Source organism: Geotrypetes seraphini, chromosome 19 (assembly GCF_902459505.1).
Source record: "Geotrypetes seraphini chromosome 19, aGeoSer1.1, whole genome shotgun sequence".
Lineage (NCBI taxonomy): Eukaryota > Metazoa > Chordata > Amphibia > Gymnophiona > Dermophiidae > Geotrypetes > Geotrypetes seraphini.
Window position 1 is genome coordinate 23,720,336 of NC_047102.1, and position 23,293 is coordinate 23,743,628.

General features: G+C 42.0%; 2 protein-coding genes across 3 annotated transcripts in view; both read left to right on the forward strand.

Annotated features, from left to right (window-relative positions):
* The window catches only part of UEVLD (UEV and lactate/malate dehyrogenase domains), a 57,655-nt gene extending 47,618 nt beyond the window's left edge, over nucleotides 1–10,037 (forward strand). The window contains exons 11-12 of one of the 2 annotated variants that reach the window (XM_033927851.1): nucleotides 3,715–3,838; nucleotides 9,407–10,037. In XM_033927851.1, the coding sequence (XP_033783742.1) occupies nucleotides 3,715–3,838; nucleotides 9,407–9,565 (283 nt within the window). In that variant the 3' untranslated portion in view covers nucleotides 9,566–10,037. The remainder of the gene's footprint in view (nucleotides 1–3,714; nucleotides 3,839–9,406) is intronic. The other variant, XM_033927852.1, reaches the window with a different exon arrangement.
* Nucleotides 10,038–14,876: 4,839 nt separating this feature from the next.
* The window catches only part of TSG101 (tumor susceptibility 101), a 67,421-nt gene continuing 59,004 nt past the window's right edge, over nucleotides 14,877–23,293 (forward strand). The window contains exons 1-2 of the mRNA XM_033927853.1: nucleotides 14,877–15,056; nucleotides 19,542–19,626. Of these exons, the coding sequence (XP_033783744.1) occupies nucleotides 15,015–15,056; nucleotides 19,542–19,626 (127 nt within the window). The 5' untranslated portion in view covers nucleotides 14,877–15,014. The remainder of the gene's footprint in view (nucleotides 15,057–19,541; nucleotides 19,627–23,293) is intronic.

Below are 23,293 nucleotides of genomic sequence, written 5' to 3' on the forward strand. Positions count from 1 at the left end.
GGCGGATCCGAGGATGCGTCCTTTGGTGTCTCACTACCCCATTTTTACGCCGGCCAGAAGGACATGGAGATGGGTCTGTAAAACAGCCAAATTGTCTTCTAGGGTGTCTTTATATTTGCCTATACAGGGCAATGGAGCTTTCCAGCCAGGCATGCAAAATGCCACCTTTCTTAGGTGGCAAGCACAAGGTCTACAATATCTTTTTCACCTGTTTTCGGAGGAGGGGAGCCTGGCCACATTTGCCGAGCTGCAATGAACTTTTGACCTACAGGCTAATGATCTCTTCGCCTATTACCAGATCCGTCACTATGTTCAGTCCCTCCCAGTGGCTGCCCTTACTGAAGTCTACAGGGAGGCGCTTTCGGAACTCTTCAGCCTTTCAGCCCAACAGAGGATTCCTCTATGATTTCATATTGTGGGGATCCGGGATTGCCAACCAAGTACGAATCTGGATATATTAGCGACAGCGTGGGCTGAGGACTTGCATTGCCAGTTGACTGCTCAACAGTTACAACAGGTCCTGAAGAACATTCAGAAGGTGTCACCCAATATTACTCACTGGGAAATGCAATTGAAAATTGTTCTTAGACTTTACATTCCACCGGAACGTGCAGCCCGGATGGGGATTACTGCGTCGCATTCTTGCCCGAAATGCAATCAGGCTCACACATCTTTGAGTCACATGTTTTGGGCCTGCCCCGCAATCCAACAGTTTTGGAGACATCTTGGCCTATATACCACATCGCTTTGGGGAAGGCGATGGCTTCCGCAACTGAGGGCGTTATTTGGATTTTATAATATAGCCTCCCCCAAACCCAGGAGAATGCCAGCATTTATCTCCAGAGCCCTTTTGATGGAAAAAAAGCCATCCTCACCAACTGGCTCTCCTGTGATCCCCCGTCATATGCACAATGGAGATCCCTAATGATAGTGCACCCAACACTGGAGAGACGCATGGTGGGAGACTTGACTCTTGGCCCGGGTCGCAAATTTTGTCAGGTGTGGGAGCACTTCTGGCAGGACCTCACACCGCGTGCTCGCAGTAGACTTTTGAATCTTTAAGATTTTATTCCCACTCTCAGCTGTTGGACTGGCCATGGATTCTTGGGGAGGGGAGGGGAACTGATTATATTGTTGAAAATGTTATTTCCTGACTGGTACTACTGTTTGTATTTGCTTGAATAATAAAAATCATTTAAACATAAAGAAAGAAAGGAAACATTTAAGGGGAACACATATGGTGGGGAACACAAAAAAAAAAAGGATAAAGTTTTAGTTTAGTTTTAGACATGCGATTGGCAGCTGCTGCCTATGGCGCTGGTTACAGAATCCGGGCCTCGGTGTCTCCAACTGAATATCAACCTCTTAAATTTTAATTTCTTACCAAACATATACTTATCCTAGTGTGTTCATTTGTCTCTGCAATTAACAAATATATAAATGAAGTGCTTTGGGAATTCAGAGCAGTTTTTTAATAGTTGTAGATAGTGAAGTGGGGTAGGATGTGATGGGATATGGCCATTCTCCGTTCCTGTACAGGTGGAGCAGTTCTGGTTATTACATTACATTACATTAGTGATGTAATCCGCCTGTGCCTTGCGGTTCTAGGCGGATTACAAATTAGAAGAGATCTGGACATTACTGAGAGAATTACATAACATTGATTCATGAACTTTACATGGTGTGGTAGAGGATTATAAATGATAAGATATCTGGATTTTTTCCGAAAGAATTTCAAAGTAGAGAATCAAGTAATAACAGGGGACAGTGGAGAATATCAGTATATACTGGTTACAGAAGAAAAATTACCTAACAATGAAGGAGGAAGTTTGTTGGATACTGAAGGTAGATGCGTATTTAGGAATCAGAATATTTTTGGAAGGTAAGGTTCTAGGAGTTGACTAATGTGTTAGAGGGTGAGCTTGTGCGAAGGGGGAGGAGATTAGTTAGTGGGGACGTGTTTTTTAAATAGAAATGTTTTGATTTCTTTTCAAAACACTTTGATGTCTGTTGTTTTGATCATCAGTTTGGTGATGGTGGGATCAATTTTCGCTGCCTGTGTCGCTAGAAGGCTGTCGTATAGTTTCTTACGTCGGGTACCATTGTGAGGGGGAAGGAGAATAGGTTTTGAGTTCTCCTTGATCTGGGTGAGTGGTAGTGGTATAGGCGGTTGTTTAGGTAACGGGGCAATAGAACTTGAATTGAGTTCTTGCTTTTATCGGAAGCCAGTGAGAGTCTACATAGGCGGGGGTGATGTGGTCAATTTTGCTGAGACAGTAGATGAGTCTGATGGCTGTGTTCTGAACAGTCTGTAGTTGTTTTATCATGTTGTTTGGGCATGGTAAGTAGAGGCTGTTGCTACTTGTTATTACTTGTTCTCATCAAGTCTGAGTATGTTTATTTCATATTTGCTATACTGCAATTACTGTACCAGACAGATCTAAGCAGTTTATAATCTAAAAAAAAGAGTTCAACAAAGCAAGAAGACAAATGCCATTATTTAGATAGTGCTTTCCCAGTGGTCTGGCAAGGGTAATGCTTTCAAACAATTCATCTTTATATCATATTGCGTAAAACCCAGCAATTCCACTTGCTTTATTTATTTATCTAGTGCTAGCAGCTGAGCTTGGCAGTTTCCACCTTCTCCTGCCAGGATTTCAGTGTTCTAGAAAGGTGTCAGTGCGTGTTTCCTGAATCTAGCTCCTGTCTCTCAAGTGTTGAGCATGATTCCTTCTCTCCTCCAGAGGCACCGAATAGTGTCTTACTCAAGGAGTAGAACGTGGACTCGGAGATTGAACCAGTGACCTTCTCTATGGTAGTTCATACTTAGCCTTGATGGTCTCTGCTAAACTGAAATCTTATTTATTTTATTTATTTATTTAAAAATTTATATACCGCATAAAAACTATGCGATTTACAAAATTACATGCATACATCATAAAAATACTAAAACATGTTTCGACAGAACAAACACAATAAAACATTAACTAACAGTATCATTATTAAAACCTTTTTTCAAAACATTTACAGGATGGTAAGGCTTCAGCAGCAAATAGCATCAGCACACGAAGGCATTAACAAATAATTGTGTTTTCAACATTTTCTTAAAATTCAGTCTCCTATCACAAAATTCCAGAATACCAGGCAGCGCATTCCAAAGCTTGGCACCTGCTATAGACAGCATTTTTGCCCAAGTCTTAACATGAGAGACATCGTACCCTCCAAATTCAACTTCATATCATCTTGTTTTCTAGATTAAATTGTATATGTATAAATTGGTTCATATAGTAGTAGGAAATTTCTTTTTGTTAACAAGCCTCTTTTTTATATATTTAGAACAATTTCTAATTAATCATAAGGATAGCAATGCCTTTCTAATGTCCTTTTTTGTCTTTGCTGGGTATTGGGATTTTTTTTTCTTTTTTATTAAATTATCTTTATTGTCATCACAGATTTAGCAACAAATACAATACAATCCAAAGCCATCTTTCAGTAAAACTGAGCAGAGTTACAATGAATCAAAGTGCAATGAGAAAAAACCTATTACGAAAATCCTTTCCCATATTTTCTTCCTTTTTTAACACATATTCCCAGATTATCAATATAATGTTACGATATAGGTATTTTTACTCTTATTCACCACTGGAACTAAAATGAATTTTGGTGAAAATGTTATTTAAAAATCCTCCTGTTTCTCTTTTGTCTTGTTTGCAGAGCTTTGGAAATACTGAAGGGAAAAAGTCAAAAGTCTTGGTCTGTGGCTCTATCTGTGGCCGACCTGATTGACAGCATAGTGACAAATAAAAGAAAAATTCATTCTGTCTCCACCCTGACTAAGGTAATCATTGACATATATTGTTTGGATCCTTCAAAGTGGTGATCTTCCTTTTGATACTCTGTGATGAGCTGCTGTTAAGAATGGAGTAAGGATAGTTCATGCTTCATCCACTGGTTACTCATTGCCAAATGCTGCGTCTTTAAGGGCTTGATGCTAGTCTCTAATGACATGTTCTTGGCCAAATCCAATGGATTCTACTCTGTCTTCTTTCTTTTCAATCTGTCTGCTGCTGCCTTCGACACTTGATCACCACCTCCTCTACATTTTGTCCTCGCTGGGATTCCAGGGTTCTGCTCTCTCCTGGTTTTCTTCCTATCTTTCTCATCGTACCTTCAGCGTATTTACGGTGGATCCTCCTCCTCCGCTGCCATCCTGCCGTCTATTTGCGTACCCCAAGGCTCTGTCCTGGACCCTCTCCTCTTTTCCATATATTCCCGCTCTCTTGGTACACTGATCTCCTCTCATGGTTTTCAATATCACCTCTATGCTGATGACTCCCAGATCTACCTCTCCACACCGGGATATGTCTACTGGAGTTCAGGCCCGAATTTCGGCCTGCCTGTTCGACATTGGCGCCTGGATGTCTCACCGCCATCTCAAATTGAATATGGCTAAAACTGAACTCCTTATCTTTCCACCTAAACTCACCTCCACCCTCTCGCCATTCTCTATTTTTGTAGATAACACTATCCTCCTCCTTGTCTCGTCGGCTCGCAACCTTGGGGTGATCTTTGACTCCTCTCCTGCTCCAACAAATCGCCAAATCCTGTCGTTTCCTCCTCTATAATATTACCAAAATCTGTCCTCTTCTCTCTGAACACACTACTAAAACCCTTGTCCACACTCTCATCACCTTGCGCTTAGACTACTGCAACGTACTTTTCTCGGGCCTCCCCTGCACCTGTCTCTCACCTCTTCAATCTGTTCAAAATTCTGCTGCATGACTCGTATTCCGTGAGAGCTGCTATTCTCACATTACCCCTCTCCTCAAGGCACTTCATTGGCTCCCCATCCATTTCCAAATACAGTTTAAACTCCTCTTGCTGACTTACAAGTGCCTTCACTCTGAAGCCCCCCCAATATCTCTCCTCACTTATCTCCCCCTATGCTTCCCCCCCATGATCTTTGTTCATCGGGCAAGCCCCTCTTATCTGTACCCTTCTCTTCCACTGCCAACTCCAGACTCCGTCCCTTCTTTCTTGTGGCACCGTATGCCTGGAACAGGCTGCCTGAATCAATACGTCATGCTCCATCCCTAGCAGTATTCAAATCCAAGCTAAAAGCCCACTTTTTGGAAACTGCTTTCAACTCTTAACTCCCATTCACTGCTGTCAGATACCTAGACCCACTGCATCATTTCCTCTACCATTATCTCCCCAACCCTGAAATGTCCTGTCTAAATTAGATTGTAAGCTCTTCTGAGCAGGGACTGTTAAAATGTACCGCGCTGCATAAGCCTTTCAGTGCTAAAGAAATAATAAGTCCTTGCACAACATGGTGCCCAGCTACATGTTAGCTAAGCTTTCCCCATACATCCTGAACAGACCGCTCCGCTCCCAAAAGGAAATATGTTTCCAAATACGCCCAGGTCGTGCCCTCCAACTCCAGAACGTCAGATGACTATCCCACTCCCATTTCATACCAAGCTACTGGAATCAACTGCCCCTACAGATCAGATCCCTTGAAGGGTCCCTAACCTTTAGGAAAGCAATAAAAACTTACTTCTTCACCTAATCACCTTGCCTAATACCGTATGGCTGCATAAATGGGAAATGTACACTAAATGTAAGTCAAACTAGATCCACTGAATATCCTATTAGGATGAATACACTGTATTATATTAAAATTATGTCAAACCTGCAACCCGTTCTGAGTTCGTTTGGGAGAACAGGATATAAAGCAAATTAAATAAATAAATCTGCATGGTATCTCTATGTTAAATTAGGACTCATGATCTTAGATTTTAAATAATAAATGCTGATAGAAATACCCTGATGCAAAAAAAAAAAAAAAAAAAGTTCAGATAGGAGTTTACTGGAAACACCAGAAAAACACTTATTCTAGTCCTTTTTTACCTTTCCCCTGGCTTGTTTTGCATCCTCCACTCAGTTAAGAACATAAGATCAGACCAGTGGTCCATCTAGCCCAGTTTCATGTTTCTAACAATGGCCAATCCAGGTACCGCCAGGGGAGGGAAGCCCTTCACCCACCCGCCCCCCTCCTGGATCTGTTGCAGGCCTCTGCCAGATTTCCGTATGACCTGGTGGGCCAGGACAGGAGAGATCCTTCCCGTCTCCTGTCCCAGCTGACTCTGCCAATTTTTTTACCTCCCTCTCACCTGCCCCCGTGTACCTTTTTGGATCCCTGGTGGTCCAGCGGTGTACCGGGCATGAGCGAGCTTTCCTTGCTCCTGCCTGATGCTGAGCCGCTCGCTGAATGGCTGTGCTGAATTCTTGCAGCAGCCATTCAGCAAGCGGCTCAGCCCAGGCAGGAGTGAGGAAAGCTCGTTCTTGCCCGGTACCCCACTGGGCCACGAGAACTCAAGACGGCCATTCAGGGAGGGGGCTCAGCGTGGGGCAGGAGCATGTAAAAGATACATGGGGGGAGGCAGGAGGGAGGTAAAAAGAATTGGCAGTCAGTTGGGACAGGAGGGATCCCTCCTGTTCTCAGGCCATACGGCAGGCCCAGTGGAGGCCTGCAGGACATTGGGAGAGAGGGGGGCTGGGTGGAGAGCCTGGCAGGGCAGAGAGGGAGAGGGGCTGAGTATAGAACCTGGCAGGGGAGGGGGGGCAGGGCACAAGAATATTAAGCCTCCCCCCAGTCTTATATTCAAGTCAGCCTTTTTTCCTCCTTTTTGGTACCTCAACTTATACTCGGGTCGACTTATATTCAAGTATATATGGTACCTTTCTCTATTGAAAGAAATGGCCATTTAACCCTATCCTTTTTTTTTCTGTCCAATAACCAATTCTTAATTCACAACAGGAAATCTCTTATAAGGAATTTTGTCAAAAGCTTTCTGAAAATCTAAGATATACGTACATTATCAACCAGCTCACCTTTATTCACAGATTTATTTATGCCTTCAAATAAATGAAGCAAATTAGTGAGGCAAGACTCCCCTTGGCTGAACCCATGCTAATTCTGTCCCATTAAATATGTTTGTCCTTGTCTTCCATAATTTTATTTTTTATAATAGTTTTCACATTTTTTCCCTGTCAGGTTTACCAATGGAACCCTTTTTAAAAATTAGTGTAACATTGCTCATCCTTCAATCTTCAGGTACTATGGACAATTTTAGTGAAAGATTGCACATATTTGAGTTCTTTCAGTACCCTGGGATGTATACCATCCGGGCCAGGTGACTTTTCACTCTTTATCTTGTCAATTTGGCTCAGTACATCTTCCAGGGTCACTGAGATTTCTTTCAGCTCCTCCGCATCGTCACCCTTAAAAATAATTTTTAGTTCAAGTAATCTCTTGCCAGTATTTCTGTAAAGAACGAAGCAAAGAATTAATTCAGTCTCTCCGCTATGGCCTTATCCTCCCTGAGTGCCTCTTTTGCTTCTTGACAATCAAATGGTCCCACAGATTCCCTCACAAGTTTTCTGTTCTGATGTACCTGAAAAAGTTGTTACTGAGTTTTTGCCTCTGGCAAGTTTCTCTTCATAATCTCTGTTCCTCAGATTAGTCGCTCTTAGCTTTTCCCTTCTCCTCCACTGCCAGTTCCAGACTTCGTTCCTTTCATCTAGCTGCCCTTTATTACCTGAGTTTGTCTGCTAAGCCCCTTTCCATCTCTTGTTTAAAAGCATACTGAAAATCCACCTTTTTGATATAGCTTTCAATCCTTAACCCTTCTCCTCTGCCCTCCAACCCAGCCAGCTGATTAACCATTTCCCTTAACTGTTCCATGACATCCTGTTTGTCTGTCTTGGCTGTTTAGATTGTAAGCTCCTTCGAGCAGGGATTGTTTTCTTACTCTTTGTGACTGTGCAGCGCTGCGTGCATCTGGTAGCACTATAGAAATAATTAATAGTATTCTTTAATCTTGGCAGTGTTTGCATTGCTTCTTCTTTTCTTCATTCGGATCCTGTTTCCATTCTTTAAAGGATGTTCTTTTTGTCTAATAGCCTCTTTCACTTTTGAGCCTTTTCTTTATTGATGATTCCTATATGACACAAACATACCTATTTTAATTCCATTGGGGAAAAATACCCAGCAATAGCACCTGTGGACTTAAAAACACCAAGTTGTACCCTGAAAGAACACTTAATTAACTGGAAACACTTCAATTTACCGAACAAATTCACAAAATAATGCTGTCCTGGACTTGTAATCTTCTTTTGTTTTTCAAAAATGTATCTAAGTATGTAACACTTATTTATTATTGACCTATGGATTTTCTCCTGCTTCGTTGGACTTCCAGCTCAGTTTTGGTACTAGATAAAGGATCTGGCATCGTGAGTCTTCATTCTCAACTGCCTGGGGATTTTTCTCTTTTTACCTCCTTTCCCAATTTACTTAGGATGTCCTCGGCTGGGAGCTATTCACCAACTCTCCAGAATCCTATTGTTAAGTCACTGTTGCAGGAAGACTATGACTTTCCTTTTTGAAAAGTTTGTGAATGCCACCTCCACATCATTGCCAACTTGACCAAATATGAATAATGAATAATATTATTTGAAAACTGAACACGAATAATGAGCATTGAGCTTCACCATAACAAATAGTAAAAGAAGCAATGTGAAATCCCAGATTGTTTATTTCAGTAAGATTTAGCAAAGTAGAGCCCTGGATTATTCGTATTTAAATTTAAATCACTATTCGGCCAAATATGAATAATGTATTTGGGGCACTATTTGGTGAAACCTCGTTTAGAATATTGTGTGCAATTCTGGAGACCACATTTTCAAAAAGATATAAACAGGATGGTCCACAGGAAGGCTACTAAAATGGTTGATGGTCTGCTTCATAAGTCATATGGGGACAGACTTAAAGACTCAATATGTGTACTTTGGGAGAAAGGCGGGAGAGGGGAGATAAATATGCATGAGGCAAATCTTTTTCAATTGAAAGGAACTCGAGTGAGAGGGCATAGAATGAAGTTAAGAGGTGATGGGCTCAGGAGTAATCTAAGGAAATAGTATTTTACAGAAAGGGTGGTAAATGCATGGAATAATCTCCCAGTAGAAGTGGTGGAGATAACAACTGTGTCTTAATTCAAGAAAGCATGGGACATGCATGTGGGATCTCTTAAGGAAAGGAGGAGATAGTGGATGCTGCGGATGGGCAGACTGGATTGGGTATTTGGCCTTTATCTGCCAACATGTTTCTATGTAACCGTATGGTAGTGCAGAGTTCTGCCAATGGGCCATATCTTGAGAATATGGTTCAAGAACTTGCAGTCCATTCAAGAGTTACATAGAAAAATGAAGGTGGATAAAAACCATATTGCCCTATCTAGTCTGCCCATCCGTACCATTTACTATCCCTTCCTTTCCTGTAGAGATCCAAATTGAACACAGAATCATTTGGTGTGATTTTCTTGTTTTGCTTTCCATATTGTAGGGAACCTGCAGTGATGTGTTTCTAAGCATGCCCTGTGTACTTGGGAGCAGTGGAGTAATTGAAATAATCGGAACAGCACCAGGCCAAGAGACAGATGCTGAAAAACTTCAGAACAGTGCAGCAACGATCCGTGGCCTACAGCAACAGCTGAAACTTTAAAAACATTTTACCATGCTACTATACTTATTGAAGCTGATTTGGAAAAGTCTTTTCCTACACAAAATAGGAGGCACCCTTTTGGAATTAGGTTAGCCAAAGAGAGATTCCTTCTTTGGAACAAGCAATCTTATGCTTTTTTCCTCCCAGTCTTGTTCAACTAAGACACTAGCAGATTTGCACACGTGTAAGTTGTATATTTATCTTATCACTGTGCACTATATTTGAACTTGAAATAACCCATTATCTCAGAACAGGGGCTACAGTTATCAAGCTGCTATTTTTCCTCAGGGGAAGAGATATACTCAAGAGGCTGTGGGATTGAATTCCAGTGCTGCTCCTTGTGTCCCTGGGCAAGTCACTTACTCCTCCATTGTCCCAGGTACAAAATAAGTAAGAACATAAGAAGCGCCATCTCCGGAACAGACCCTAAGTCCATCAAGTCCGGTGATCCACACACGCGGAGGCCCCGCCAGGTGTACCCTAGCATAGTTTTGGTCCCCCATATCACTCTAAGCTTTTCGTAAAGAGAAGTGCATCTAGCTTACCCTTACCCATGTCACTTCATGCCACTCATAAGGAGATGTACATCTAACTTACCCTTAAATCCTAGAACGGTACCTGTATATATGTAAACCGCTTTGAATGTGTAACCACAAAAAGGCAGTATACAAGTCCCATTCACTTTCCCCTTTTGAGAGGAGGAAGGAGGGGGTTGTAAGGGTTGCACAGAAATAGCCAAGGTCACAACCTAAAGAAAATTATGCAGTCAGCCTGTGAGTGTGTATTAAATGCCTCACTATGCCCTTAGAACAGGTGCCAAAAGCTGTCACTAAATTTATGTATACAGATGATTGAGAGTCTTCATAAATGTTTGAGATGAGCTGCAATAACATTTACTAATACTGGCCCCTTCCCCACCACCCTAGGGTTACATGCTTACTGATGATTAATTGAAAAATGTCCATGAACAGGCATATAGTTGTAGTACAGTGGTCTCAAATTTGTGGCCCGCCAGGGCCTATTTTGAGGCCCTCGGTATGTTTATCATAATCACAAAAGTAAAATAAAACAGTTTCTTGATCATATGTTTCTTTAGCTATAAATTACAATATTATTATTAAGACTTAACCAAAAGGATAAAGGACTAGTATACAGGTCCTGGACCTGATGGGCCGCCGCGTGAGCGGACTGCTGGGCATGATGGACCTCCAGATCTGACCCAGCAGAGGCACGGCTTATGTTCTTATATAAACTATAAAGAGTTTTACCTCATGCAAAACTGTCATTTCTTTAATAAAACATTAACTATTTTTTTGAGGCCCTCCAAGTACCTACAAATCCAAAATGTGGCCCTGCAAAGGGTTTGAGTTTGAGACCACTGTTGTAGTGGGATTGGTTCTTTTATTATTTTTGGTTCATTTTACAATCATGTATTAATCCAGACATGGTATAAATGAATTAAGTTCAGTGTTCTAAAACTTTAGCACAAATGTTTTGATATGTAATCTCTAGATGACGGGACAGACACAATACATTCAACAATGGTAGAAGTTCTCAAGAATTTGTTTGCATAGTATGATAAATCGAAATTAAGCATTTGCAATCCAATTGACTTACAATGATAGGATATTAACCATATGTAAGGTTCTAGGCAGTTTTATAGACTAAGAGCCAAAGAAAAGAGTGCATCCCCCTAGTAACTTTTGTGTTTGGTGTCTTATCCATATTCAGGATGTTCCAGAAGGACATGAAGGGTCTTGTGGGAAGGTGTGCACAAACATAGTTGAAGTCTAATTTCTGGGAAGCATGTCCATTAGTTGTGAGTGGAATATCTTATTACATAACATTGCAGTAGATTAGATAGAAGGTAGGCTATTCAGATTCAACTGTTAGCTTCCATTTGGAGCTCTGCATCCTGGTGATGCAAGACAAAAAAAAAACTTTTTTATTTTTAATGCATCAGCTAATCACAAACAATGGAAAAAAATATATTTTTGCAATTTATACTTATTTTGACATTTAAAATGGTATATATTAATGTAAAAACAAAAACTGCAGACCATGTGCAAGATGTAGGCACTGTTTATTAATGCAGTATGGTGAATATACCACCTTATTACCAACCAAGGGACCCAACACGGTCCGTGATTAGGACAACACCTTCCTCAGGGGTCCGTGGTGGATAAGGTATATACAAACCGCATTGAACAAATGAAACAAATGCCGTTCCGGCTCCAAAGTACAGTGCAGCTGGAAGATCACACTAAATCAGCATGGCTTACTATAATAAAGGTTAGATTTGTTCTTTGTAGTGACTGGTGTAATTTTTTTTCCCAAAAATTTGATAGTACAGGTTCCTTTACTGTCTGCAGAGAATGCTTACTTGTAAGTCAAAGCCCTATTCATTTACTCACAGCAACAAATACAGGGCCTCATTTGCTTATCTACGTTAACGCAATTTAATGCACATTAAATAATACAAGTTCCATTCTACAAAGGATGTCTAGGTCCGAAATGGGACATTCATAATTTGCAGTAAAATACTATATAGAGGGTTGTGAAATGCACATTTCCCTATATGCACAGAAGGAACAGCCATTCTATAAAGTTGCATGTTTACAAAATAAGCAGCACCACTCGTCAGCTTTTCCATGCAAGTGCTGGTATATTTATATATACATATGTACGTGCCAGTTTTTATTGCTTACACCAGCCTTATCCAAGTTCAGTCTCTGACGACCATAATCAGGCCAGATTTTCAAGATATCCCTAATGAATATGGATAAGAGAAATCTGCATACAATGGAGGTATGTAAATCTCTCTCATGTATATTTATTAGAGATATCCTGAAAATCTTGCTCGTCTGTGGCCCTTAAGGACTGAACATGAACAACTTGACTTACAACATATAAGAGCTGTTTTTGAGCAAACTATACGTAAAAGAGTAGCCAATTATAGAGCCAAGCTGCTAACAATGATAAACATTTCTAGAGGGCCAAACACTGTTGCCTTACCAATGACCCTTTTCAAACTTTGAATGAAATGAGCATTTTGCTGTCACTTGTGTGTATTTCCAAGGAAATGCAAAAGGAGGTGAGGAAATGTTTAAAAAAAAAATACATATACATGTAGTTCTAATCTTGCACAAAATACATATATAATTTTTGGATCACCCAAATCATGCCTGGAATATGCCCTCTTTGAATCCTTATCCCCTAAAGCAATTCTATATATAAATAGTAGTACCATATATACTTGAATATAAGTCGATCCAAGTATAAGACAAGGTACCCTTTTTCCTCCAAAAAAGCAGGAACAAAGGTTGACTCAAATATAAGATTTTATTGGGGGGAGGCCCTGCCAGGATCTGTGCCCTGCCACTCCCCTTCCTGGCTCTGTACCCAGCCCTCTCCCTCCCTGCCTGGCTCTGCACCCTGTCCCATCACCCTGCCCTCCCTCTCTGATGTTCTACAGGCCTCCACTGAGCCTGCCATATGGTCCAGTTGTTAGCCGGGACAGGAGAGGATCCCTCCCATCTCCTGTCCCGGCTGACTCTAACAATTTTTTTTACCTCCCTCCCGCCTTCCCCTGCGTACCTTTTTCGGCTTTTTGAATTCCTGGTGGTCAAGCGGTTTAACGAGCAGGAACGAGCTTTCCGTGCTTCTGCTCTGCACTGAGCCCCTCCCTCCCTTAATGACTGCCTGAGTTCTCGCAGTCCAGTAGTGTAGTGGGCAGGAGGAAGCTTTTTGCACTTCTGCCTGGCCCCGAGCTGCTCCCTGAATGGCTGCCGCCAGTTCTTGCTTCAAAGTTCATGGGGCATGTATTTAGCAGGGGGGGGGGGGGAGAATGTCCTAAGATTAAAGCCCTAGTGGTTATTGGGAGTTGAATGGAGGACAGCCGTGCCATCAATCGGGTGCACGGGGGATAGCGGCACGGATGTTCATTGGTGTGAGGGGGGGAACCTGTATGGAGGATAGGCATGCAGATGTTCAGCAGCAAGTTTCTTCTGTACCAACGGTAAGCATGATGCTGGCTGGGGGAGGGTAATATTTCATTTCTAGTTTCATGTCTGTAAGTGCCAGAATGGTTTATAATGAAAAGGAATTTGCTTGAGAGTAGAAGGACAAAGAGGAAGTGTTTGTAAATATAGAATTCAGGTCTGTTTTTCTTACGCTTAGTACACATGGAAAGGGACATCAGATCTTGTTGCCTATTCTCTTAATTAATTGCCATACTGCGACAAACTGAAGGTCTATCAAGCTCTGTTTTCAGCAGTGGCCAATCCAGGTCACAATTATTGGGCGATCCCAAACAAATAAAACAGATTTTATGCTGCTTGCCCAGAAAAAAAGGTGGATATTTGTCAAGTTTTTGTAGACTAGCTCACCAGGATCACCCAACTTTCTAATCTCAGTTTATAGAGGCATCCTTTTTTCTTCCTTTATATTTGGATTGATTTAAATTCAAGTATATACAGTAAACCATTTTGAATGTGGTTGTAAAACTACAAAAAGGCAATATACAAATCTCAATCCCCCTTTGTAAAAGTGATCTTGTCCAGCTGAATTTACAAAGGCTTGACGAAACCTTAAGATGCTCAGATTTGTTGGGTAGTTACAGTTCCATTCTACCATAGGAGCCAGTTCTGTGGGTGCTTGAGCAAACTCCTTGACTTTTGTCCAGGGCCGGATAATGTCCATTGGATTTAGCCTCTCCCTGATCAGTTTGAAAAGTTGGCTCCTGGGTATTCTATCATTTTCTTTTCTTATATACACTTTTTTAGAGACTTGTTAGCAGTTCTCCGATTTCGCATTGCCTTTAAGTCAGGACTAGATCCCTAAGCAGTGAATATAGAACTGTGTATTTGCAGGACAGGTCTACTACCACTTATTATATAGCGCTGAAAGGTGTACACAGTGCTGTACATTGTGATATTTACAGTCAGACCCTGCTCAGAAGAGCTTACAATCTAACCTGGACAGACATATAGGGTTGGGGATGCCCCAAGGTGAAGGGAGTTAGGAGGTCTATTACTCCCTCCTCATATTAAAAGGGGAAAAAAATCTGACTGTGCAGTGGTTACATGAAAAAGGGCAGCCAGCTATGTGCAAGTGCTTACTGTTCTGATGCCGTCATTTTCCACGCTGTCTCTCGCGTTTTGGGACCGGGGAGAGGCTCAGTCAATTGACCTCTCGGCTCCCGTAACCCTCCCAACCCGACCAGAAAAGGCGTTTCACGCGGTGCTCTTGGGGAGAGCAGCGGCAGCTTGGGTTCTGACGCGATCGGGCGCCCCGCCGTCGGAAGTGACGTATGCCGTTGTCAGTATTAACAGCGGAAGAGGAAGAAGTGTTGGGAGAAGGTACTGGCGACTGGTTTCATTTCGCCTCGTTGGGTGGTTGGTGAGAACTTGGGGACTACTCCGGGCCAGAGCCTGAAGAAGTGGTCAGCATGGCAGTGTCCGAAGGTCAGCTCAAGAAATTATTATCCAAGGTAAGAAGGGGTGCTAAATTGCTAGCTATCACTTCACCTGGCACTTGAGCAGCATCGCGTTCTTCAAAGGGATTCATTTGCAGACCGTCCTTCTCGGTTCATTTTTTTTTACAAAATGAATTTATTTTAAAAAAGCACAAGAAAACATTTACAAGTCAACAAGAAAGTAAAAATGAGTCCTGTACTGCATTAGAAAAGGTCCTTTAGCTGGTTATACTTTTGCTGCAGACACACCACTTGTCACTGCCCTACCTTATTTGAGAAAAGGATTCAGTTCTTCAAGAGACAACGCAGGTCATGCCACTATGCATGCTTTGCACCTAAACAAATGGGATCAATAATGCCAATGGCTCCAAAGGCTTGGGATCGGTCAGTAATATCACTGCAAAGGTCCTAATTTTACTAGTGATCAGGACAACAAAATCACATGCACAGAGCCCTATTAGATCAAGCCTTGGTAGTCTGTCAAATGCTATTCCTGTAAATACAGCGACAGCGCAGGCTCTAAATATGAGGCGGTAAGTAAATTGACAGTGTCGCTGCGCTTATACAGACCTTCCTTGAGGGGTGAGGTGATCAAGAGACCTGCCCTACAATGGCCCAGCCTTTTGTAACTAAACTAAAACTTAATTCTGTAGACCGGGTCTTCAACCAAAAGGTGCTCGACACAACAATGTAGAATGTAATCTAGAATGGTTTAGTTTCCAAAGGATTTAGTGAACAATTAACTTTTCAGAGCAACCGGCTACAAAACCTGTGAAATGTAGAATTGGTGTTTGTTTAGAGCACAGGTGTCAAAGTCGGTCCTCGAGGGCCGGAATCCAGTCGGGTTTTCAGAATTTCCCCAATGAATATGCATTGAAAGCAGTGCATGCACATAGATCTCATGCATATTCATTGGGGAAATCTTGAAAACCCGACTGGATTGCGGCCCTCGAGGACTGACTTCGACACCCCTGGTTTAGAGCCTGTGCTCTTTCATTAATACTTGTGGACCGGGGGGAGGGGCCAGTAATCGGTACCCCCTGAAAAAAAAAGCCCTGGTCCTTGGCGTCAGGGATGGAAGCGCCATGATATTCACAGTTGGAAGGGAGAAGGGGTTGACAGCTGCCTTGTATATCCCTCCCTTAGCTAAGGGCCTCTTTTACAAAGCCGCTGTAGCTGCTGTCAATGTAAATGCATCAAAGCTCATAGGAATTGAATGAGTTCTGGTGCGTTTACCAGGGCAGCAGTGCTACTGCAGCTTTGTAAAAAGAGCCCTAAGTAAGAGATTTTTCTGTTGTGCCTTTCAAATATTTAGCTGTAACGTGATCAAGAGAGTTTAACTCCTGAAAGCAAATAATTGGTTAGCCTAATAAGATATTCAGCCATGAATGTCAACAAAAGTTGAAGATAATTTTTTTAAGTCCACTGTCATGACAAAACACATGGCATTCAAAGTGGTTCTCTAACAGATTTTGAAAGTTAAACGCCTTACCAATAAGCAGTGTTGTATTTTGTATATCCTTATAAAAAAAAAAAGAGGCAACTGTTTTCATGATTTATTGTTTTGCACATACTCTAGAAGGAATGAAACTCGGTATTTTGGGAATAATCTCAGAGTTTCACATTTATTGCTAACAACAATTTTAATATTTATTTTGTGCCAGAGAGCTTTTTTCTGGAGTTCTTTGGAGGTAATATGTAGAGGCAAAGTGTTTTAATGTTTTTTTCCTGTACTAGTTTGTAAGCCACTTAGAATTCTGTACATTGATGGCATATGTATGGATATTTCAGAGTTCTTTTTAATCAGACCAGTAGTGCCTATTATGATTGGGATTATGTTTGCATCATTCTGCTAGATTCCCTTGGTCTCTGTTATATCTCTAAATATTTGAGAATCTTCTCTCTTCATACTTTATACAGAATAGTCATTTGTCATGGATGCTTCTATTAACAATGCAATTCATGTTTTTCTTGTATACAGCAGTTTCTAGTGGTCCTGAGTGCTAGGGTTTTGCATCTGAACCTGTAAGTTGCTTGCAGAGTACTGTCAATTATCTTTTGAACTCCACCACCTTTCCAGGGAGCTGCTCTTGCCCCCTCAGGTTTTTTTACTGCAAGCAAGTTGCTCAGATTTTTTCTGTGATCCTCTACTTCAGTGGGAGCTCTACTGCCATCTGTAGTTTTTCCCCCTCAAAACTCCTCAATTTTACTTAAAATCAACAGTTATGGAACCCTCAGGCCTTCCTACCACTATATCATGCCAGTTCAGGGTTATTGGACACTAGCTCAGCAAACGTGGTCCATAAATCAACTAGAACTCTGAACCATTAAATCAGTGCTTCAGACACTGGAGAAGTGTCTGCAAGGCAAGGCAGTCAGCGTCTTCTCGGACAATGCAACAGCCATGGCCTATGTCAACAGGCAAGGAGGCACTGGAAAATATGCAGGACGACTTTCTCAGTTGGCAAACTGTACCATGAAGAATGGCTTTTAATTGTGTTTTAGTCAAATTGTTAGGGTACAATTTTTGGTGGACTTCAGAAAAGAAATACAATTTTGGGACAGATTCTGTAATTAGGTGCCTAAAAAGATAGGCGCCTAAAGAAAGTTAGGCTCCTATTTAATGTCAATCACGCTTGGGTATGATTCTGTAATGGGTGCCTACAATGTAGGCAGGGTTTTAAAAGCCTACATTATATGCGCCTAAGTACTTTAGAGAATTGCACCTAATAGTGCCTAAGTCCTTTTCTGCCCCTAAATATGTCTACTTTGGAGTTAGGCGTCGTTAGGCATCTATCTTATATAGAATCGTGCCTAAGAAGATATGCGCCTATCACCCAATTAATTTTTATTTTTTCAATATACAGTACCCCCCCAAAAAAAAAAAAATTCTTGGGGGGGGTTACATACCTGTAGTCCCCGCGAATTGTGAAAATCTGCAAATAATGGATGTGGTCAAAAATATCACGAACTCGCGGGGGAGTACTGTATTAATTTCCAGCAATGTCATTCAGAAATATTCACTGACTGGCAGGGCCTCTCGGTAGGAGTTTGGTGATGTTGTCTACCCTAAACCACGAGAACACCTCGCTCGTTTCAGGGAGCCTGAGCTGCCAGAACACAGGCAGAGGTGTGGAGTTGTTTCAGTCACAGCCTCTGATGTGGCTTGCACGCATTGACCATTTCCTGCAGGGAGAAAACGATTGAGCTCTTCCAGCAGGGCTTTAAGGCTTCTCTTGCTGTGAGAGTTGAATGGGAATACCGGCCGAAGTAAGTCTAGTCGAACAATTTGGCTGTTTTTAGCCCTTTCTGGCTTCTACTACTAGATCATGTTGGAAGAAAAATCCGCCGCGAATGACTGAAGCTATGAACTCCAAATCGCGAATTTGTGGGGGAGTACTGTACTAATGAAGTTAGGTGCCTTTTATAGAATTTCCCTCTAAATCTCTAGATAATGCAGCACAAATATTGTTTTTGGAGTGTGCCACACAGAGTGACCAATATACAAATGTACCACTACTGCTACTAATACTTACCATGTCTCTAGAGCAGGGGTGTCCAATGTCGGTCCTCGAGGGCCGCAGTCCAGTCGGATTTTCAGGATTTCCCCAATGAATATACATGAGGTCTATTTGCATGCGCTGCTTTCATTGTATGCTAATAGATCTCATGCATATTCATTGGGGAAATCCTGAAAACCCGACTGGATTGCGGCCCTCGAGGACCGACATTGGACACCCCTGCTCTAGAGCTACCAGTCATACACAGTGCTGCACACAAACACATAAGAGACTGAAATTCATCAGATTTGGAAGTGAGAGGCAGTTAGCTAAATCCAAATAAATAAAATGGTTTTTAAAACCTTTTCAGCTATAGCTCAAGACAGCTTACAATCAGGTAAAGTAGGTATTTCCTGAGCGGGAGGGTTTCAAATCTAAGATTGTACTGAGGCAATGGAGGATAAAGGGGCAATTCTATAACTGGGTGCCACAGTTTAGGCATCTGGATGTCATGCACTGAGCATTAATGGAACCTGGGCCCCAAGATTCCATTATAGAACACTAGCCTAAGTGGGTGCATCGAAATGTGGTATTTCAGTGCATTAACTTTTGAATTCTATAAGTTACACAACTAAATATTAGGCTTACCCATGTTTCTCTTTACATTTAGATGCTGAGCAAGTTGGGTGCATCATTTATTGAAAAGCACCGATTGCTCAGCTACCACTTATGTATGTATAGGTAGTATTCTATAAATTTACAAGCCCAATTAATGGTAAATTTAAGTACTATCCCATAGAATGAAGCAGTACATGACTTGCCTAAGATCAGAAAGAATAGCATTGGGATTTGAACCCTGGCTTCTCTATTTCTCAACTTGCTACTCTAGCTATTACGGTAGTCCGCCTCTTCTGCTCCAATTTTGCAGTTGTTAGAAGGCAGAAAGGTCTACAGTTTGTGTTAACCATTTTTAAAATCCTCTCTCTCTCTCATTTATTAGTACAAATACAGAGACCTAACAGTTCAGGAGATCACCAGCGTTATTACTACCTACAAGGATCTCAAGCCTGTCATGGATGGATATGGTGAGTGGGCACGTTATCTTAACTAAATAGCTTTAATTAGGCCCATAAAGAATATAATATAATTATCTTCCCTCGCAACATGTCTGCTTCACAATGAGGCTATATGATAAAAGATTGACTACTGGCCAAGACCTGTATGCAAATCCTCTTTTGTGAGAAACCAAGTTTTAAAGTTCAGTATTTTAAAGTAAAGTATTTCTTTATGTGCCTTTTTTGATTCACAGGTATAGAATATTACATAGTAACATAGTAGATGACGGCTGATAAAGACCCGAATGATCCATCCAGTCTGCCCAACCTGATTCAATTTAAATTTTTTAATTTTTTCTTCTTAGCTATTTCTGGGCAAGAATCCAAAGCTTTACTTGGTACTGTGCTTGGGTTCCAACTGCCAAAATCTCTGTTAAGACTTACTCCAGCCCATCTACACCCTCCCAGCCATTGAAGCCCTCCCAGCCCATCCTCCACCAAACGGCCATATACAGACACAGACCATACAAGTCTGCCCAGTACTGGCCTGATGGTACTAACATTATTAAATATTATTTAAAGTAATGATCTTATACATTAAGGGACTGCAAGGGTCAACCCAGCCCAGTGACAAGTACTTTGCACTGCCTTGTTAGAAACATAAGCCATATGGTTTATCTGCCATCATTTTCTATTAAGCCCCCCTCGTCAAAGCCCTAAAATCTTTTCCTCTCCTTTTAGAGATCCGCTATGATTGTCTGAAGTTTTCTTGAATTCAGATACAGTTCTAATCTCTACCTCTTCCACTAGGAGGCTATTCACACATCTACCACCCTTTCAGGGAAAAAACAATTTTTTTTAGATTACTCCTGAGTCTGGGGGAGGGGTCACATGATGTCAAGCCGCTGAGCAGATGTCGGTGAGGTGTGCTCCCGCGCCTCCTTTCTGTTTATTTCCCCCCACAACCAGCATTTCATTTTTTGATATCTTCTTGAATACCACGTCTGGAACTTGTGCACGACTTTGTGACTGGCTTATTGAGCCTCATGACTTCCAAATTGTTGTGCCGAGAGAGAGATCAGACCCGTGCTTGGGAGCTCAAGATGGCGGATAAGGATTCCTCCCAGCCGCTTTCAGTTAGTTCAGCGTGGATAGCTGAGCTAGTCAGTGAGGTCAAAATAATATTGGAAGGCTCGCTTACCACCAAGCTGCAACCAATTATAGATAAATTAGACACGGTGGACACTTGTCTGGAGACCCTGCATGGAGAATTCACAACTTACCAACAATGTCTGCCAACCCTAGAGGACCAGGTATAGAAACGGGAGGAAGACCATCATCATCTCCAGACCAAAATCGCAGATCTTGAGGCAAAGATAGATGACTTGGAGAACCGCCCATGTCGTGGTAATCTTTGCCTAGTTGGCCTACCAGAAACTGTCAAAATGGTGCACTTCAGTCCTTTCTGGAATCTTGGCTATCGCGCTCACTAAATCTTCAACTACTGCAAATTGAGAGAGCCCACCATTTAGGCCTGATAGGTATGCCTGGCTTGAGAGCTAGAATGATCATATTTGAACTTCTCAACTCAGCCCATAAGCAGGCTATTTTGAGAGCCATGTGGATCTCTGGAACGTTGATGTACGAGAACTCCAAAGTTTTATGTTTTCAGGATTATTCTGCAGTGTTCCTAGACAAGCGGAAAGAATTCACCACAGCTTGCTCTATATTGCATCAAAAGAAACTGCAATTTGCACTTTTATACCCGGCACATCTCCGGGTTCACCATGACAGCAAGACTCTTTCTTTTTTTTAATGCAAAGTCCTCGGAGGTTTTATATTTGCACAGAGACTCTTGGTGCAGGAACTGCAGCACTGATATTTGTTGACTTTCCATAATGGCCTGTTCCTTCTATGTGGCTGAATAGGATGCTAGACTGACAATGCAGCAACCTCAGTTATCCTTCACTAAGTTGTATCCCATATTTGGCCCTTATGGACTGGATGGATGGTTTTCCACTAACCTTGTTTAAATTACCTGTCTTTTTTTTCATTTGGTTATGGCTTCATTCTTTATTTCTTCCATGAGTATAGCGGCACACCCCAGAAGGAGTATGGCTTTTGGAGGCCTTCGGCCTGGTTATCAATGTGTGTATTTAGAAGGACTGACGGAGGCATCTGTATTTGCCTTTTTTTCATTTGGTTTTGGCTTAATTCTTTATTTCTTCCATGAGTATAGCGGCACACCCCAGAAGGAACATAAGAATTACCGCTGCTGGGTCAGACCAGTGGTCCATCATGCCCAGCAGTCCACTTCTGCGGTGGTGGCCCCTAGGTCAAAGACCAGTGCCCTGGCTGAGTCTAGCCTTACCTGCATACTTTGTCTTGAATCCCTGGAGGGTGTTTTCCCCTATAACAGCCTCCGGAAGAGCGTTCCAGTTCTTCACCACTCTGGTGAAGAACTATCCCCTTTCAACTTTAGAGAGTGCCTTCTTGTTCTCCCTACCTTGGAGAGGGTGAACAACCTGTTTTTATCTACTAAGTCTAGTCCCTTCATTATCTCAATCATGTCCCCTCTAAGTCTCCTCTTTTCAAGGGAGAAGAGGCCCAGTTTCTCAAATCTCTCACTGTACAGCAACTCCTTCAGCCCCTTAACCCTTTTAGTCGCTCTTCTATGGACTCTTTCGAGTAGTACCGTGTCCTTCTTTAAGTATGGCAACCAGTGCTGGACGCAGTATTCCAGGTGGGGGCATACCATGGCCCGGTACAGCAGCATGATAACCTTTTCTGATCTGTTCGTGATCCCCTTCTTAATCATTCCTAGCATTCTGTTTTTGCTGCCGCTGCATATTGCATGGATGGCTTCATCAACTTGTCGACCAGTACTCCCAAGTCTCTTTCCTGGGGGGGGTCTCTCTGAGTATTGCACCAGACATCCTGTATTTGTGTATAAGATTCTTGTTACCGACATGCATCACCTTGCACATTAAACCTCGTTTGCCATGTCACAGCCCATTTCTCAAGCGTGTTTATGTCACGTTGCAGGTCTTTGCAGTCCTTCTATGTCTTCACTATTCTGAATAACTGTATCGTCTGTGGCTTTTGGAGGCCTTCGGCCTGATTATCACCGTGTGTATTTAGAAGGTCTGACGGAGGCATCTGTATTTGTTTATATAACAATTAATGAAATTCATGAGAAAAATAGACAGTCCATGGGTCTGAACGGACTGTTTAATTAAAATCCCAAGCACAGTTCTCTGGATAGTAGTAACCACTGTATACAGAAACGATTAATAGGAGATCGAATCTTACAGTGCACAACCAGTGCCCCAGCAAAGGATAGTAAACAGACTAACCTGGGGTTTCAGGAAACCACAGACAACAAAGACACTGCCTCCGAAATGTCTACTACAAAAGATAAGGTAGTTATAAGGTGAACGAACAGCAAGGAGTTTGCAGGCATGTTTAGTTTTATTGCCAGTCGTCTGATTTCTTATGCCTTTGGAGGATCTGTCACCGAGGGACCTCCCGGTTGCTTGCATATCTACTCTGTTGGACATATTTGGATTGGGTATATATGGGTGACCCCGTTAAGTGGTCTGATTAGACTGGGGTACTGATCGCAGCAGTTGCACTGATCTTTTTTGTTTCACATGCTTGCACATGGCTTGTTTATATTTTGTTTCAAAACCATGGT